We start from the raw sequence: 20715 nt of genomic DNA on the forward strand, positions 1-20715 counted from the left end.
TCGGAAAGATGTTGTGAAACTTGAAAGGGTTCAGAAAAGATTTACAAGGATGTTGCCAGGGTTGGAGGATTTGAGCTATGGGGAGAGGCTGAACAGGCTGGGGTTGTTTTCCCTGGAGCGTCGGAGGCTGAGGGGTGACCTTATACAGGTTTACAAAATTATGAGGGGCATGGATAGGATAAATAGACAAAGTCTTTTCCTTGGGGTCCATGCGTCCAGAACTAGAGGGCATAGGTTTAGGGTGAGAGGGGAAAGATATATAAGAGACCTAAGGGGCAACCTTTTCAAGCAGAGGGTAATACGTGTATGGAATGAGTTGCCAGAAGATGTGGTGGAGGCTGGTACAATTGCAACATTTAAGAGGCATTTGGATGGGTATATGAATAGGAAGGGCTTGGAGGGATATGGGCCGGGTGCTGGCAGGTGGGACTAGATTGGGTTGGGGTATCTGGTCAGCATGGACGGGTTAGACCAAAGGTTCAGTTTCCATGCTGTACATCTCTATGACTCCAGGACTCTACTCATCTCAAAGCTTGTCTTAATTCAGCTCCTAGCCAAAAAAAGGGTCTCAACACTGAGTACACCAAAATCCCTCTAAATAACAATATTTACTGATTTTTAAAGATTTATAAAATATCTTCCCAGCAAATTCAACAGCTTCACAGTCCTCCACTTGTTACACCAACCAGGAACAGAAATAGGCCATTCAGTCTGCTGTGCTATTCAATACAATCATGGCTGACCAAACACTTTGGTCTTTTGCTTACCCAATTCCTATAATCCTATCTGCCAATTGTCATCAGAAATCTATGAATTTATACCTTAACCATTCTCCGAGACTGAGCCTCCACAGCCCTCTGTGATAAAGAATTTTAAAGGTTCACAACTTTCAGTAAAATAATTTATCTTCATCTAGGACCCAAGTGCATCCACCTTAAAATCTGTGCCTCCCAATTTTAGACTCTCCCAACCATCTAGTCAATAATCAACCTGTCCATCCCCAAGTATTTTGTGAGATCACCTCCAGAGAATGTAAGGGTTAAGAATGTGTTGCTGGAAAAGCACAGCAGGTCAGGGAGCATCAGAGGAGCAGGAAAATCGACGTTTCAGGCTAGAGCCCTTCTCATTCCTGGTGAAGGGTTCCAGCCAAAAATGTCGATTCTCCTGCTCTTCTGATGCTGCTGGATCTGCTATACTTTTCCAGCAACACATAACTCTGATCTGCAGCATCTGCAGACCTCACTGTCCAGAGAATACAAGCCTAGTTTACTCAATCTCATTACAAGTCAGTCCCAATATCCCAGCAATAAGTCTGGCAAACCTTTGTTACAATCCTTCTCTTGGTGCTCATCTTTTCTTGGACAAGGATACCACTCCAGTTGCAGTCTAACCAAGCTCATTTATAATGTAAGGAAGTAGTGTTTCTTCTGTAATGTTTCTTCTGTACTTAAATTCTTTTATAATCAAGCCTATGTTCTGTTAGCCTTCCTAATAGTTTGCTGCACCTGAATATTACCCTTTGGTGACATTGACAAGGATACTCTGGTCCTTTTGTACAACTATACTTCCCAACCTCTTACCATTTAAAGAAATACTCCATAATTATGTTTCCACATAATTCTTCACTTGCCATATTCTTGACTATTCACTAAGGCTGTCCAAATCCTCCTGAAGTTGCTTTACATTTCCCAATTACCTTTGTACGATTCACAAAATTTAGAAGTAATACATTTGGTCGCCACCTCCAAACCACAGGTAAGCATTGCAAACAGCTGGCGCAGAAGTACTGATCCTTGTAGCATTCCACTAGTCAGTCTGCCAACATGAAAAATCCACTTATTCCTACTGATTTTTTTTGTTTGTTCCCATCCTATGGGCTTTGGTCTAACTAGCCTCCAGTGGGGGACTTTACCAAAAGCCTTCCAAAGATCTACTATACTACCTTCAGCTAGCCTTTGATCATTGATGTTACAAACAAAATTGACAAGTTCATCAAATGCAATTCCCTGATTGCAAATCTCTGCTATGAATTAAAAGATTATCAACATTATTTATCCCATCTTTATTTAGGGAAAATGTTAGATTCTCAGTAATGTAAGGATCACAGGTCTGCAGATCCTAGCTTTCACCTCTCCCTTTCGAAATTGAGATCTGCTACGTTCCAATCCAGAGATTCTGGAATGATTCCTATCCGGTTTGGGATAATAATCACTACTAAGGCATCAAACTGCCTCTCCAGCCACCTCTAAATTCTGGAATGAAGACCACCAGGTCCTCGGGATTTGTCAACTTTCAACAATTAAGTCATATCATACAATTCTTCTTAGTAATGCCAATTTCCTTAAATTCATTCTCCCTAGTCACTTGGGCCTCTACTCCTGGGACATTTCTTGAAATCAACACAAATTAATCTTATTTCTCTATTCTCTATTATTCTCCTAACTCTGCCTTTTTGACCCACATTTGTTTCAGCTAAATGTTTTCTTTTTATATATCTAAAGAAGCCTTTTAAGTCCATTTGTGGTATTCACTAGATTGCATTAATTTTCTATTTTCCTTATCAGTTTCTTGGTCCTCCGTTGTATTCTATAAACCTCCCAATTGCCACCCAGATTGATAGGATTGTTAAGGAATACAGTGTGTTAGCTTTTATTGGTAGGAGGATTGAGTTTCAGAACCACGAGGCCATGCTGCAGCTGTACAAAATTCTGGTGCAGCCACACTTGGAGTATTGCATACAGTTCTGGTTCACCACATTATAGGAAGGATGTGGAACCCTTGGAAAGGGTGCAGAGGAGATTTATTGGATGTAGCCTGGTATGGAGGGAAGGTCCAATGAGGAAAGGCTGAGGAACTGGAAGCTGTTTTGTTAGAAGAAGGTTGAAAGGTGCCTTAACTGAGACGTAAGATAATCAAAGGGTTAAATAGGGTGGTCAGTGAGAGCCTTTTTCCTCAGATGGTGATGGCTAGCACAAGGGGACTTAGCTTTGAATTAAGAGGTGATAGAGGACAGATGTCAGAGCTAGTTTAACTCAGTCGTAGGGGCAAGAAACGCTTGCCTGCAACAGTAGTAGACTCGCCAACTTTAAAGGGCATTTAAATAATCATTGGATAAACATATGGATGCAAATGGAATCGTGTAGGATGGATAGGCTTCAGATTGTTCGCCGAGCTGTGGAACCATCAAAGGCTGAAGGGGCTGTAATGTTCTACTGCTATTTCTTGCAACGTTTTTGGCCTTTTAATCTTATGCAATGCTGAACTGCCTTTCTTACCCCAGTTGACTGGCTTCTGAATTTTTGCACCTTGAAGCGCAAAAGTTGCCACAAGTGATGCAAGATAGCTTTGAAGACTATATCATTGCCTATATCATCATGCCTTTTTAATGTATTTTCCAAATCTGCCTCAGACGATTTATAATTCATGCCTTCATAATTTCCCTTATTCAAATTTAACACTTACTGCAGAATGAATGCGCCCGTTTTTAATCACAAATTCTATTGTCTTGTTCCCAATTAGTTAAATCCATATCCCTTGGACACTTTTTTTGCATTCTTCTCAAATTACTTTTCCCAGCTTTACAAAGCTAATTGGGATCTTTGACTACTCACACTTGTCTAAATAATCTAAGTTACTGATAGGTTTGCAAATAGCTAAGACCGAAGTACTAATATTTCCAGCAGCACCTAACCCCATCACTTGAGTTGTAAATTGCCTGTAGAGAAAAAGGGATTTTATTCCTGATTGTTTACTGTTTCTTAACCTAAATATTGTTGCCAGTACAAATTCTAATTCTGTCCAACAATATGTTGCATGTATTTTTCAAATGTCTTTTGAAAATCCAAGTATACCACGTCTACTTTACCACCTTCCTTACATCCTCAAAAATGGATTTGTCAAACATTATCTCCCTTTCACAAACTCCTTAAGATGTTAATTGAACATGGCCAAACATTTTTCTTCAAGGCAAAGCTACCCCCCACCATTTGTTTGATAACACATTATATTTGAACACGAGTTTATTATAGCTACAGGAAAAGAACACTTGACTCAGTATTGCTTGGTTAAACTCAATTCACTCAAACCCCTTAAAATGGGTTTCTCATTCACTTGTTGCGTGCAAGTTATTCCTGTTTAGTTTTTGAATTAATTAGCATGACTGTCAGGCTGAACTATTCTTCCTCACCACCTCCCCCCCTCCCCCAAAAGAAAAATTTGAAAAAATAAAGCAACTGAAGTAATAGAAAAAGTACTGAGTTGATCAGCCCTAATTTGACAAAACTACAGGTTGATATTGATGAGCTAGTAAATTAGGTGGAGCAATGGAAAATGGAATTTAATCCAGATAAGTGTAAGGTGATACATTTTGGGAAGTATACTAAGAGAAAGATATACGCAATAAATGTAGGTCCCTAGTGAGTACTGAGGAACAAAACAGACCTTGGTGCACAAATCCATAGGTCCCTGAAGGTGTTAGCACAGGTAGACACAGAGTGATGAAGGGTGAAATACAGGATGCTTCATTAGCCAGTGTGTAGAATACAGGAGAAAGTAAGTCTTGTTACACTTAAAATGCTGGTTAGAGCAAGAAGACTAGGAAGAAATTCACAGGATTTAAAGTACAAAGGCTCAAATATAATATTTTTGTCAGGATTTCTCAGGAGTCCTAATGAAGAGAAGGGCATTTGATGAAGTCAGGAATGAATTAAGGGACCTGAACATTTAATATTCCTTGAAATACCCGGCCATGTTGTGAACCAGTATATAACTTTGATTTCGCAGAAAAGGTGAAGGACTTTGTGAATTTTTTGAATTGAAGGACTTGAGTCGGGGTGGGAGAGGAGGGTGCATCGTTGGAGGAGCTACGGAATTTTTTAAATTGCCCTTTTCTTCACTTCTCTCTCTCTCCCTTTCTTTTGTGGTTATTGGCTTTATACTTACAGCCTTGTTATAAAACTGGAATTATTTTATATATTGGTCAGTTGGGTATTATCTAGGGCTTTCTTTTACTGCTGTCCTTTTGGTTTTGTGTTGGGGTGGCTATATCTGTGTTAAGACAAGGGGAGGGAGGAGGGCATCCATTGTTAACTCTCAGAACATAATTAACAGGGGCTAGGGCATGGCCTCAGCTAGAGGGAGTTAAGGTCTGGTGGAGGCTGGTACAATTGCAACATTTTAAGAGGCATTTGGATGGGTATATGAATAGGAAGGGTTTGGAGAGATATGGGCCAGGTGCTGGCAGGTGGGACTAGATTGGGTTGGGATATCTGGTCGGCATGGACAGGTTGGACCGAAGGGTCTGTTTACATGCTGTACATCTTTATGACACCATGACTCTAAGATGGTAGTAAGGATTGGGAGGAGTGCCCCCAATGGGCAAGGGGGAAGATCTCTAGTGAATTGGGAGTTATTTGGGTGTTTGCTTCAGTTAAATGTAGGGAGTAGTTTTTTTAGTTGTAGTAGTTTTTAGACTTCATAGTCTTTGTAGCTCATCATACCTCAGATAAGCTTCGCCATTTGGGAAACCACCGGCTGCCCTGGATGACCATGGTTAGTGGTTTGTTCAGGTGCACCTGGAATATAAAAAGGGAGCCAATCCCCTATTAAAATAAGAAAGTGTTGTTAAGCCTTGGGAAGGAAAAGGTGGACATCGCCCTACTACAAGAGACATATCTAACTGATAAGGAGCATCTGAAACTGCAGTAGGGCGTGTTATGTCTCCTCCTTCAGCTCTAAGAGTAGATGAGTGGCTATACTGGTAAGAAGGAACCTCCCTTTCCAGGTAACAGAGCAGATTATGGGTGGCACGGCGGCTCAGTGGTTAGCACTGCTGCCTCACAGAACCAGGGTCCCAGGTTTGATTCCAGCCTCGGGCGACTGTCTGTGTGGAGTTTGCATATTCTCCCCGTGTCTGCGTGGGTTTCCTCCGGGTGCTCCAGTTTCCTCCCACAGTCCAAAGATGTGCAGGCCAGGTGAATTAGCCATGCTAAATTGCCCATAGTGTTCGGTGCATTAGCCAGAGGGAAATGGCACTGGGTGGGTTAATCGTCGGAGGGTCGGTGTGGACTTGTTGGGCCGAAGGGCCTGTTTCCACACTGTAGGGAATCTAATCTAATTAAAGATGAACATGGACGGTTTATCATTCTTAAAGTCCTAATACATGGAGAAGAGGATAGCATCTTGAATGTATATTGTCCCCCTGTGCACCTTTTTAAATTTCTAATTGATGCAGTGGCTAAATGAATGAATCTTGGGGTGTGCCACATGATCGTAGGAGGGGATTTTAATTGCCTAATAGATTCCAAAGTTGACAGGGTGCCAAGGGGCCCGGCAGGTACGCCCGCACAATCTAAGCAGTTGGTGGACATGGGAAGAGTTGGGACTAGTGGACGTGCAGAGACATCTCCACTCTATTGGAAGAGAATTTACATTCTACTCCAACCCACACAAATACCATATGCAAATTGACTTATTTATGCCAGCTGTGTGGGCAGAACATTGGCGTGCAAAATTGGGAATATAGCTGTCTCGGATCATGCACCAGTGTATTTAGATGTTAAAATCAAGGGTAGTGGAATGGATGCATGGCACTGGCCCATGGACCCATTTCTGTTCAGGGATAGCAAATTTGTTGAGTATATCAGAAGAGAGTTCAGGCCTTTTGAGATATCAATTCTGGTAATACTTTGGGAGGCCTGATCATTTCGTATTCTGCAACTGGAAGGAGGCAGAGGGAGGAGCAACAACGGATGCTGGAGGCCTGGCTGCAGATAGCTGAGGAAACATTATAATAGGCCTCTCTGGATCAGTGGATCACAGCCATCCAGGCGGCACGCACAAGTGGCTTTAAAAAAAGTCTCCTTTGCTAAACAAAGACTGTTTGAATTTGGAGATAAGCCAGGTAGATATCTGACATATTTGGCTAGGAGGAAAAAAAGCTTCCCAATCTATTACATCTGTTAGAGAGAAGGCTGGTATGATTACCTGTGAGTTGAAGATCAATGTTAAATTTAGGGAATACTTCGCAGAGCTATATCGGTCAGAGGGAGACGAACACGGTGCAGCGAGAATGCAATCCTGTTTTGAGGTTTTGGACCTCCCCAGTATAAACACAGAACAGGCTTCTGTATTGAATGCACCTATAACAGTACAGTAAGTGAAAGAAGCAATAAGGCATCTCCAGGGTGGCAATGCACCAAGGTCAGATGGATTCTATAAGGAATTCATAAATGTGTTAGTGGAGCCACTTTTGGGAATGTGTAGCTATTCACATACACAAGATTGTCTGCTGCCTTCTCTTCAGGAGGCTAATATCTCCCTCATTTTAAGACCCCAAAGAACGTACTTCAAATACACCAACCTCACTGTTGAATGTAGATTTTAGAATTCTATCCAAGATGCTTGCTCGGAGGTTGGAAAAGGTCTTGCCCCATATTATAAAAGAAGGTCAGACGGGTTTTGTTAAGGGCCGTAACTCCTTCAACAATATCAGGAGGGTACTGAACATAGTGCAAATATGCCAAAGATTGATCTCTGGTTTGGTGGTCGCCCAAGACCAGAAAAGGCGTTTGATCTGATAGAACGGCTGTATCTGTTTGGGGTCCTAGTGCGGTATGGTCTGGGGCGGGGGATCCTTTGCCAGATGGGTGGCAGTATTGTATAATGATCCTTAAGGCAGCAGTCATTGCAAACAGTGCTAAGTTAGATAACTTTAACATTGGGAGAAGTAGTCGACAGGGGTGTCCTCTCTCACTGCTGTTATTCACCTTGCCAATTGAGGCATTAGCTGAGGCTATCAGGAGGGATCCTGAAATAGTGGCACCAAGGGTAGGAATGGGGGGAGCATAATATGCTGACGAGGTCCTTTTATTCATGGCCAATCCGGAGAAGTCTCTGTTCCTCGACTGATTCAAACAATTCATTTATTTGGTGGTTTCTCAGGCTGCAGGATCAACTTTACAAAGTCAGACATAATGGTGGTGGTGGTGGTGGAGGGGTGGGGGGGGTTTGTTGGGGAGCGGAATTAGTGGAGGTGCCTAATCTGAAAGATGGAATGCAGTTCCCGTTTAGATGTTCGTCAAAAGGTTTTTTTTAAATTTGGGAATTTTTATTACCCCTTCCTTCCACCAGCTGTATAAGCTAACTATAAAGCAGGATTGGCAGCAATGGGAGGGGTTACCGTTATCATGGTTTAGCCAAATAGCCCGGATTAAAATGAATGTCCTACCCCAGCTGTTGAACCCCATAAGAATGCTCCCATTTTTGCTACCCAGACAAGTGTTACGGTGGCTCAGTGGTTGGCTGGAGTCCTTTATTTGGTGCTACAGGCACCCTCTGATTAAATTGCAGCTTTCACAGGATGAGGGAGGAGTGGATCTTCCAGATTTGAAGAAATATCAAATAAACATCTTGTCAGCATAAGTTGATGGCTGGGTACAGAGGAATTCGGAGTCGATTTGGCTTGACAGTGAAGCCTCGCAGTTGAGATATCCATAAATAATAAATTAACTAGAGGATAAGATGAAATCTGTAACTGAGTAGTATAAGAATCCAATCATTTTAAATATGGCCTGGAGGATAATGAGGCAAGATGAGGATAATTGGTCTAAGACCTTGCCGTTTACCGAGTTGGTGGGAGCCCAAGGATTTAAACCTGCGGCAATGGACTCCAGCATTAAGTTATGGGAAAATAGGGGAATCTCATGCCTAGGAGATTTGTTTGAGGGGGAGGTCCTGATGTCATTTCGTCAGTTAAGCCAGAAATATGGATTGCCTAATTGGGACCTTTTCCAGTACTTTCAGATAGGGATTATATACAAAGGAAGATCTTGCTCCTGGCTCAGTGTTACAAGTCAGATGTGGAGAAAAGTACTCCAGTGTACAGGTGCTCTTTCAGTCAGTACTTTGTGTCATTTACAGAAAGGTCATACCCTGGGGAACATGGATGGACTTTTTAGGACATGGAATTGAGAGCCAGGAGAGGATATTTCATTGGAGGTATGGGAAGATATGGGGAAATGTAAGGAAAATTTCAGTATGTAACAGAATGCAGGACATGCGGTTGAAGATCTTACACAGGGCTCATATGGCACCAGAGAGGCTAGCCAAGTTCAAAAGAGGAGTGTCATCAGGGTGTCCCAGATATAAAATTATATAGGCACTCTTACACACTACTACTGGTCATGCAGTATGATCCAAAGATCCATAGATACTGGAGTGCTATAGTAAGGGAGCTAAAGGACATCCTAGGGATTGAAATTAACATAGATCTGGTATTTCCTTTTCTGGGGTTACTGAATTTGCCCTCTCTGGGAGAACACAGGAAAAGATTGTGTAACATTCTTACCCAGTGCATGAGGAAGAACATTGTAGTGAATTGGATGTCAGAAAAAACACCAGGTCTAATGGAGTGGCGTAGGATGGAGCATCTCCCCAAGATTACCTCACAAATATGGTGTACCACAAAGCAGAACAGTTTTACAAGATGTGGCGGCCCTTTTTAAATTATATTGATGCAGACTTAACAATATTAATTAGGGCCATGGTATAGCCATGGGAATCAGTATGGTTGCCCATGGGGCCTGGGAGGAAGAGGCTGGGGCAAAAAAAAATACGGGCACTATAACTGGCGCTCCCAGGGATGGGAGCCTCAGTGGTGGTGTGATGAGTGAAATAGAATAAAGTATTGAGATATAATTTAAGTTACTTGAATTTAGTTTAGGTTAAATATTTATTTAATTTGTTCGTAGTTTAAGTAGATACGTTTGTTCTGGTAGAATAGTAGGTCACTCATTAATAATAGTATCACGTTATGACTTTGTTGTACTGCCTCTACTTGTGTTTTTTGGTGGGGTTTTTTGTATATAAATGTTTTGTAAAAGACTTTAAAAAGGTCTTTAATAATAATATTTATAAAAAATGCTTATTAGGCCACAGATGGAATACGGTGTGCAACTCTGGTCACCACACTATCAGAAGGATGTGATTGCACTGGACAGGGTGCAGTCAAAATTCAGCATGTTGTCTGGGCAAAGAAGTCTCAATTATAAAGGAGAAATTGAATAGGTTGTTTTCCTAAGAGCATAGGCGGCTGAGGGGTTGGATGGGGAGTTTGATCTGATTGAGGTATACAAAATTGAGAGTCTTAGAGTGGAGTAGATTGAAAGAATGGCAGATGGGGGAAGACCAAAGGGCCCACATTTAAAAGATGCGGCACAAGAGGTTTAGAGGAGATTTCAGAAAGTATGTTTTTTCCCAGAGGATGGTAGATATATGGAATGTGCTACCTGGAGGGATGGTGGAGGTAGATACTCTTGCAACATTGAAGTAGCATCTGGATGAGTACTTACTACAGGCTATATTTTTATAAATGACTTGGATGAGGAAGTGAAAGGTGGGTTAGTACGTTTGCCAATGACACAAAGGCTAGAGGAGTTATGTATAGTATGGAAGGCTGTTGTAGGTTGCAATGGGACATTGACAGGATGCAGAACTGTGCTGATAAGTGGCAGATGGAGTTCAACCTGGAAAAGTGTGAAGTGATTCACTTTGGAAGGTCAAATCTAAATGCAGAATCCAGGATTAAAAGGCAGAATTCTTGGTAGTGGGAAGGGATAGAGGGATCTGGGGTCCATGTCCATAGATTCCTCAAAAGTTGCCACCTAAGTTGATAGGATTGTTAACGTGACATACAGTGTGTTGGCTTTCATTAGCAGCGGGATTGCGTTTAAGAGCCACAAGGTTATGCTGCAGTTCTATAGAGCCCTGGTTAAACCACACTTGGAATATTGTGTTCAGTTTCTGGTCGCCTCATTATAGGAAGAATGTAGAAGCTTTAGAGAGGGTGCAGAGGCGATTTACCAGGATACTGCCTGGATTGGAAGGCATGTCTTATGAAGAAAGGTTGAGGGAGCTAGGCCTTTTCTCATTGGAGGGAAGTAGTGGTCACTCTGGAAGTGACCATTCCCTCTGGGACACTCTGGTCCCTTCTTCCTTCACTCCCAATGCCCCTCACCCCCATAGTACCTTCCTCTATAATCGCTAAAGGAGTAGCACCTGCCCATTTACTTCCTCCTTCCTGCATATGAAAGGGTACAATCATACCTTCCAGGTGAAGCAGCACCTCGCACAATCTAGTCTATTGCATTTGCTGCTCACACTGTCCTCTACTTTGGAGAAACAAAGTGTAGACTCAGGTGTTCTGCAAAGCGGTCACCATATTCTGCTGCAAAAAACAAAAAACTCTCAGCTTCCAGTTGCCTGCCACTTTAACACACCACCCTGTTCCCTGGCCAACACCCGATTCAGGTTTGCAGCTTGTGCTGACTTTTGCTGGAAGAACACCACCACATTTTCCACTTGGGGATGTTGCAGCCCTCCAGACTCAGTAGTGAGGGCAATTATTTTAGGGACTGAAATCTCCTATGTCCTAGCCCCAAACCTACACACCAGGCCTTATTATCACAGTCTATTACACACTAACTATTGTCAGCTACTAACAGTCTCAATTAACAGCTAGTCATTCTCCAAGCCAGATCATTATTCACTCATCTGTTCAACTGTTCTTTTTGGGCTCTATCCCCATTTATCATTTACCCCTTATCTTCTGCATATAAGCCAACATTTTCCTAGCTACCATCAGTTCTGAGGAAGGGTCAATGGATCCAAAATGTTAACTGATTTGTCTTCACAGATGCTGCCAGACCTGCTGAGCTTTTCCAGCAAACTGTTTTTGTTTCTGCGTTTACAGCATCTGCAGTTCTTTTGATTTTTATAGTGGGCTGAAATGCTGTTTCTATGCTGTATGACTATGTATCTAAATCTGTAAAGGTTAAATATCCATACATTCACCCATGCAAACATATTGACCACAAAGAGTAATACCTGAATTTGTAGTTTTTCCAGCTCTTCATTGATGTGAAAAAAGTAATCTGGTAGGACATCCAATAGACATGCAGCAAGAAAAACTCCTCCAGCGAAGGAACTACATAGGCTCAGTAAGAATTGCTGACTTGCTAAACAAAGAATGGAAGGGGTAAATATTAGTTCATGATGCATCACACCAATAAATTGGAGTAGCGAAATATATTGGTTTTGCAGAAATATATTAACCATAACCCTATTTCAACACAAGAATTCAGCAATTCAAAAGAACTATTTCAAAAGATGTGGGCTTTACTCCACAGCATGTATCCCTAGTTGCTCTCAAACTGATTGTTTTCTGCGATGGCCCTAGTAAGACAGTTATAAGTCAACCACATTGCTGTGGGTCTGAAGTCACACATGGACCTGACTAGATAAAGACTGCAGATTTCCTTCCCTAAAGAATATTACTGAATCAAATAGGATTTAATTAAAAGGGCAACTGATGACAATTTTGTAGTTACCAATACAGAGACTAGCTTTTAATTAATTTTTAATTCATTCATTTAAAGTTTTGCTAGTTGCTGTGGTGGACTTTGACTCCTTATTCCCAAGCATTAGCCTCCTTACACAAGACATAGGAGCAGGATTTAGGCCACTCAGTCCATTAAGTCTGTTCTGCCATTCAATTATGGCCAATACGTTTTTGAACCCCATTCTCCTGCTTTCAGCTCATAACCCTCAATATTCAAGAACCTTAGTCTTAAATATATTGAATGACCTGGCCTCCACAGCCTTCTGTGGCAATGAATTCCATAGATTCACCACTCTTGCTGAAGAAGCTTCTCTTTATCTATGTTCTAAAAGGTCTTCCTTTAATCCATGGCTTTGCCCTTGGGTCCTAGTCTCTCCTAGGAATGGAAAGATCTTCCCAACATCCACTCTGTCTCGACATTTCAGTATTGTGTTTCAATTAGATGACCCCCTTGTTCTTCTAAACTCCACGTACAAACGTTCCTCATAGGTTAAGCTTTTCATTCCTGTGACCATTCTTGTGAATCTCCTCTGAACATGATCCGGGGCTAGTACATCCTTCCTGAGACATGGGGCCCAAGACTGCACACAACACTCCAAATGTTGTCTGACCAGACTTAAGTCTCATAAGTACATCCCTGCTTTTAGATTAGAGTCCTCTCAAAATAAATGCCATCAATGCATTTGCCTTCCTAACCACTGACACAACCTACAAGTTTACTTTGAGCGAATCCTGGATTAGAACTCCCAAGTCTCTTTGCACTTTAGAATTTTCTCCCCATTTAGAAATTAATCCATGCCTCTATTCTTCCTCCCTCCCACCTTGTACACCATCTGACAGTTCTATGCCCACTCTCATAATCTGTCCATAATCTTTCTGCAGTTTCCCTGCCTCCTCAATACTACCTATCCCTCTAGGTATCCGTATTGGAATCTTAGCCAGAATGCCTTCAGTTCCTTCATCCAGATCATTAGTGTATAAAATGAAAAGTTGTGATCCTATCACTGAGCCTTACGGAATACCACTTGTCACTGACTGCCATCCTAAGAAGGACTCTTATCCCTGCTTTCTGCCAGACAAACCAAGCTTTACCAATATGAGCACCCTGCCTCTGACACCATCTTATTCAGCAGCATCCTGTGCGGCCCCTTGTCAAAAGGTCTTCTTGAAGTCAGAGTAGGTAACATCCATTGACTCTGTCTAACCTGCTCATCAATTTCCTCAGAATTCTGGCAGATTTGTCAGGCATGACCTTCCCTTGATGAAACCATGCTGACTTTGCTCTATTTTACCATACTTTTCTAAGTATTCTGAAGTCTCATCTTTCACAATAGATTCCAGTGTTGACTCAAAAAGAAAGTCTCAGACCACACAAAAATTTCAATCTTAAACTTATTTTATTTCAATTAAGCCAGCAAGAGATCAATAGCCCAGTGTATCAATCAAGAAATCCCTGGATGGACTGAGAGATCTGGGTTTTTTTTTAAGCAAAAAAATGGCAGCATATTTTATAGCCCTTGTGTATAATAATTTCATATAATTCAATGCCAATGTAATGTTTCTTCATCTAATTAAATTCTCAATTAAAATTAGATGATTAATACATTTTAGTCCTGTTCACATACATCATTGGTTTGTTTCAATTTAAGTGTTTGTACATCTGTTGCCACTCTCTTGCATCAAAGCAGATAAAGGTAAACATTTATCAGTGTTTTATTTATTGGGCATGATGGAAGTTTTGCCCAGGAAAATATAGCTACAAGGTTATGCCAAGTGTCTTACATTCTTTAATTTATTCACATGGTCACTGACTTCCATTTTCAACTTGGAAGACAAATTATTATTGCAAGATGAAAACTTAAAAGGGAGGTTTTTAAACCATTGATTTCCCAATACTTTATCACCAGGATCTTACCCACAATGAGGTTAGGCTAACCAGTCTAATTTTCCATCTTTTGCATTACTCCTTTTAAAACAGGCGTGTCACATTAGTGATATTCCAGTCCCCTGGGGACCCTCCCTGATTCCAGCAATTCCTGAAAGATCACCATTAATGCCTCCACTATCTCTTCAGCTACCTCCGTTAGAACTCTGGGGTGTAGTCCATCTGATCTAGGTTATTTATCCACCTTCAGGCCATTCCATTTTTCTAGCAATAATAATTAGCTCACTTGGGATGCCAAGGAGTATTCAGATGGTGAGATGAGATACCTGAAAGTGTCTGGAGGGAGATGGAGATCAGCAAGTAGAACAAAGAACAAAGAAAATTTACAGCCCAGGAACAGGCCCTACGGTCCTTCAAGCCTGAGCCGATCCAAAATGTACTATCTAAACCTGTCGGTCAATTCCTAAGCATTTGTATCCCTCTGCTCCCCACCTACTCATGCATCTGTCCAGACGCATCTTAAATGGATCTACCATGCCTGCCTCTACCACCTCTGCTGGCAACGTGTTCCAAACGCCCACCACCCTCTGTGTGAAGTACTTGCCGCGTGTATCCCCCTTACACTTTCCACCCCTCACCTTGAAAGCATGACCTCTGGTTATTGAATCCTTCACCCTGGGAAAAAGCTTGTCTCTATCCACCTTGTCTATACCCTTCACGATTTTGTAAACCTCAATCAGGTCCCCCCTCAATCTCCTTTTTTTCTAGTGAAAATAAACCTAACCTACTCAACCTCCCTTCATAGCTAGCACCTTCCATACCAAGCAACATCCTCGTAAACCTTCTCTGCACCCGTTCCAAAGCGTCCACATCCTTTTGGTAATGTGGCAACCATAACTGTACGCAATATTCTAAATGTGGCCAAACCAATGTCTTGTATAATTTTAACATGACTTGCCAGCTCTTATACTCAATACCCCGTCCAGTGAAGGCAAGCATACTATATGCCTTCTTGACCACTCTATCCACCTGTGCATCCACCTTCAGGGTACAGTGGACCTGCACTCCCAGATCTCTCTGCCTATCAACTTTTTCCAAGACTCTTCCATTCATTGTATAATTCGCTCTAGAATTAGATTTGCCAAAATGCATCACATCACATTTGTCTGGATTGAAAGCCATCTGCCACTTTTCTGCCCAACTCTCCAGTCTATCTATATCCTCCTGTATTCTCTGACAGCCCCTTATGCTTTCTACTACTCTGCCAATCTTTGTGTCATCTGCAAACTTGCTGATCATACCAACAGTGCCCTCTTCCAGATCATTTATGTATATCACAAACAACAGTGGCCCAATACTGACCCCTGTGGAACACCACTGGTCACCTTTCTCCATTTCGAGAAACTAGCTGGACAAGAGAGGAAATAGAGAATGTGGGGAGTAGCATAATCCAGGAAAATCTGCTACACAGGATAGAATACCAGAGAGCGATTGCCAAAAGGTAGTGAGAGTTGTGAACTGGAGGTAGCCAAGGGAGGTTCAAGAGCTTAATATTGAGGAGATACTCTGCCTGATAGGGATGGCAGATGGTATAAGATGAACATGATTGTTCCATATTCTTCAGCATCCTGGCCAAGTCTGACATTCTGGAATCACAGCCAGAGGCAGTTTTAGAGTTTAAACAATATATGCAACAACTAATTTTAGTCACATTGGCTGATAGGGTCCTTCTTGTCTTTCGTCATTGTGTCAGAGTGTGTGGATTCCGTAGTAATGACCCCTGGAGAAGAGCATCAATCCTGTTGGGAGATTTCCAGGTGGAGTTGAGCAAGTTTCAAACTGAGTGGATCAAGTGAAATACAGGCAGCACCACGATGTTGCCCCAAGGTAATGAGGGGGAGAAATGCAAACCAATCTGTAGTGAGCTACAGTAGAAGAATTATTATAATCTTACTGAATGTCACATACATGACTCATTGTCTGTCAACTAGAATGCTTTTTTGCCTCGACTCATCATTATCCTATTAGTAATGAACATCTCAAGTTGCTAATGCACAGAAGCAGCGTGAAACAGTTTATTTTGTTTCCAATGTTGGTGTGAAGCTTTGTACATAGCCCATATATTCTAAAGACTGTTAAATTGCACGAAACACATTTCTTCAGCTGTTCACAACAAGCAAAATGCTGGCTGTACTCAATGTTAGATGTGATTCTGTGATTTGATGGGATTTGCCAAATAATCTTGATTGTGTTAGTTATGTTAACAACCAAGTTAAGATCGTCAATTGAGCTTATAGTATAGTGCACTTGTGGGTACTAGAAAATATAGATCATTCACAAGGCCTTGTTCTTTGTAGATGGAAACAGCACATGCACACAGAACAAAAACAAATTACTGGAGAAATGCAGCATGTCTGGCAGCATCCGTGATTCTGTGATCTTTCTTCTGAATTGGACTTGAAATATTGACTCTGCTTTCTCTCCATGAATACTGCCAGATTTGCCAAGTTTCTCCAGCAATTTCAGTTTTTGTTTCAGATCTTCATCTGCAGTTCTTGGTTTTATTTTATGTGACACACTGAATATATTTCAACTGTCAATAAAGCAACAGCCAAGCTCTGGAGCTTTCCTCAGGGGAACATCTTGACCAATCAACATCAAAATGGATGACTGGAGGAGTGCTAATGTGGTACCATTATTCAAGATAGATAGCAGGGATAAGCCATGAAACTACAAACCTGAGAGTCAAATATCAATGATAGAGAAGCTATTAGAAAATTTTCTGGGACAATCTCTACTTGGAGAGGCAAGGATTAATCAATGATATAATCAGCATGCTTTGTTTTGAGTTTTTCAAAAAGATGACTGCATGTGTAGGTGAGACTAGTACAGTTGATACCATCTACATAAACTTCTATTTAACCAGTCTGCTTTGCACAATCTTGTACAGATGCGATGAACCTTTGAGACATTAACTGATGGAAACTGAAAGAGTTGGTTGAAGGGTAACTTCACGATGGGAATTGTGTTTGGTAGCATACCACTGGAATCAGTGGTGGGTCCCTTTGTTTGTTGTTTTATCTGCTGTGTCTAGATAATTCAGTGACATGAAAAGTGACAGTAGTAAATACAAGGAGGAGAGCTTTACTCTTCAGGACAATGTAGATGGGTTATAGACAGAAAAGTGGCAAATTTAATCTGAGAAGTGAGGTGATGCATTTTGGGAGGACTAACTATGGAGTACATGTTGAATGGTAGAACCCTGGAAAGTACTGAAGATCAGAGGTATATGTATTCATAGATATTTGAAGGCTGAAAAAAAGTGATTAAGACAATATTTTGGATATTTGCTTTTATTATTCAAGGCATTGATTACAAGAGCAAGGAGTTTATGGTAGAGCTGTATATAGGCTAGCTGGAATGCACTGTGCAGTTCTGCTCACCAATGGAGAGCGTGTAGAGAGATTCACCAGGATATTTTGCTTAGCTAGAGTGATTCAGCTATAAAAAGAAACTAGATAGGCTGGGATTATTTTCCTCTGAGCAGAGATGGATGAGGGGGACCTGATTGAGGTGTACAAAGTTTGAGGAAAACTGTAGTGAGAAACTTTGGGCGGCGTAGTGGCACAGCAGTTAGCACTGCTGCCTCACAACGCCAGAGACCCGGGTTCAATTCCCGACTCAGGCGACTGTGTGGAGTTTGCACATTCTCCCAGTGTCTGCGTGGGTTTCCTCCGGGTGCTCCGATTTCCTCCCACAGTCCAAAGATGTGCAGGTCAGGTGAATTGGCTATGCTAAATTGCCTGTAGTGTTAGGTAAAGGGGTAAATATAGGGGAATGGGTGGGTTGCGCGTCGATGTGGACTTGTTGGGCCGAAGGGCCTGTTTCCACACTGTAAGTAATCTAATCTAAACCTCTCTTTAGTAGAGGGGTCAATATCCAGTGGGCCCAGATTCAAAGTCAGGAGCAGAGAGTTTGAGGATTTTTTTATTTCATAGAGGGTGATGCATAGAGAATTCACTGTCAAAAAGCATGATAGATGCAGAAACCCTCAAAACATTTCAGAACTATTTAGATAGATACTTGAACTGCAAGACAAGGCCATCAGCCAGGTGCTTGAAAATGGTGCTTTAGTAGATGCTTAATGACAGGTGCAAAAACACTGGATCAAATGGGCTCTTGCCATACATCTGCAGTCATTGTTTTTACCTCTTGCCATACATCATCCATGGTAACACCTCTACTAGAATCCACTCGCCAATCGATCAGCACTCTCCTCTTGCACTGTATAAAAATGCTTTTCCCCATTAGATTGATGTGTTTGCAAATTGACCTGATGAAAAGATGTCAGATGACAGTTTGACAAAATGTCTTCTCAGATATGGTGGTGTAAACTGGGTTATTTTGTTGCATTCTTCCCCCACCCCCCATCCCCATCTCATTGACCTTCGCTATCTAGCAAACTGGCTAAATCTGTCTGGTATAGGTAAAGGCACAGAAAGATTAAAACAAATACAATAGATTTCCTATTTAATCCTCAAAAGAGTAAGGTAACCTGCTATTAATAAATTGACCTCATGTGAATTATATGGTCCACTGATGGTAAAGCATGCCATGGGACTGAATATCTGAAAGTGCTGTTTTATTAAAAAAAATTCCTGAGGTGTCACAGGGTCTGAGCAGCTAGTCAGATGTTCTACTATTTTCCTTAAGCACAACTCTTCAACAATTCTCCTCATTTGGCACAATTATTTTATTCTGTTTAATACAATTTCAACTGATGTTTGTGCATGCTCAGTTGCTCCCTAGATCAGCCGTACCCTCAGGCTGGTTGTTTTATATCCTGGGGTCAAGAGTGTGGTGCTGGAAAAGCACAGGTCAGGCCGCATCTGAGGAGTTTGGGGGGTGGGGGGCACACGTGAAGAAATCAATGTTTCAGGCAAAAGCCCTTCAGCCGGAAGGCTTTTATATCCTGCTCAACTCTGGAGTCTGACCTATTGAACCTATTACCTCAGCAGTTGTGGTGCCTTTTGTTCCTAACCAGGTATCTGTTGAATGTCATGATTCGGAGATGCCGGTGTTGGACTGTCTAGCTATCTAGCTATCACCATTGTTAACAGCTAACCCGAGAATGCAACTTTAAAAAAGGTTTTGTGATTTACACATGAAAGAAATGAAACTATCACTGTATTCGAACAGATGAAAGGCTTAACAGACAATCAATTCTTCAATGTATAATTTCAGTTACATCACACTGCAAATTTTTGCTATAAATTCTGTGTTACAATCGAGCCCTCCACAATCACCTGATGAAGGAGCATCGCTCCGAAAGCTAGTTGCTTCCAATTAAACCTGTTGGACTATAACCTGGTGTTGTGTGATTTTTAACTCGTTGAATGTAACTTGGTTCAAGTCATTGCCCTTGCCTGTGAAATCAACATTTAACAAGTGACCCACTAATACTCATACTTCCCACTACAAAACCTATCCTGCTACTCACTGCAACACCCGTTCCCTGACCACCTTCCACAGACACAGCAAACCCTCTTCCTGATCCATAGTGATCTTTTGTGCATTCCTAGTTTCAGCCTGCATGGTCATTGCCATTGTATGTGTAATGCAATACATGCTGTCTCTATATAAGAAGACTGCCTTGTTTTAGAATGAGTGATAATTGTCAGAGTTCATTCATAGAATCATGAATTATCAAGAGGTCATTTGGCCCATCATGCCCACACCAGTTCTAATACCTCATGTTAATCTCAAGCTTGTTCTTCAGATCCAAGCACACCATTTCTAAATCATCCAGTACCCTCCTGAATGGCTCAAATTGAACCTGTCTCCAACACATTTCCAAGCCACATTCCATCACTCAGAAGTTTTGCTCACATCACCCTTGATTTATTTACACATTACTTTAAGTGTATACCCTTTCATTTTTCCTTTAGGAGTTGGAACTTCAACCTAAAGACGGACATAAAATCCTTAAAGAGCCGTGGATACTGTAAATCAAACAAAAATAGAAGTCGCTGAAAAAGCTCAGCAGGTCTGGCAACATCTGCAAAGAGAAAACAATTGAAGTTTCGTGTCTGATGACTTTTCAGCCTTCTTCACATGAAAGGAGTCCCCACATGAAAGGAGTCCCAAAGTCTTCAATCTATCCTCAGTTGAATTTTTTTCACAGCTGGAACTATTCCACACCCTTTTCCAAACTTCTCATGGTCCTTAATACTATCCGTTCGATTCATATTTCCTTTTAGATGCAAAAAAAATAAATCCAACATTTCATCGCAGATATTCTTTTAATCAGAAAATAATCTTTAACTAAATATTCAAAACAATGTGTTCATTATTGCCTGGAGTTGATTGCGATGATTTGATTAAAAACTGGAGGCCGTGACGTCAAAGTCTCATCGGAGGCGGCGGGGAGGGC

At 41.4% G+C, this 20715-nt stretch overlaps 1 protein-coding gene across 2 annotated transcripts in view; it reads right to left on the reverse strand.

Moving 5' to 3' along the window:
- LOC122541113 (zinc transporter ZIP1-like) overlaps positions 1-20715 on the reverse strand; it is a 47792-nt gene that overhangs the window by 23661 nt on the left and 3416 nt on the right. The window contains exon 2 of one of the 2 annotated variants that reach the window (XM_043677690.1): positions 11884-12010. In XM_043677690.1, coding sequence (XP_043533625.1) covers positions 11884-12010 — 127 coding nt within the window. Of the gene's footprint in view, positions 1-11883; positions 12015-20715 lie in introns of both variants that reach the window. The other variant, XM_043677691.1, reaches the window with a different exon arrangement.

Source organism: Chiloscyllium plagiosum, chromosome 36 (assembly GCF_004010195.1).
Source record: "Chiloscyllium plagiosum isolate BGI_BamShark_2017 chromosome 36, ASM401019v2, whole genome shotgun sequence".
In the NCBI taxonomy this organism is placed as follows: Eukaryota; Metazoa; Chordata; class Chondrichthyes; order Orectolobiformes; family Hemiscylliidae; genus Chiloscyllium; species Chiloscyllium plagiosum.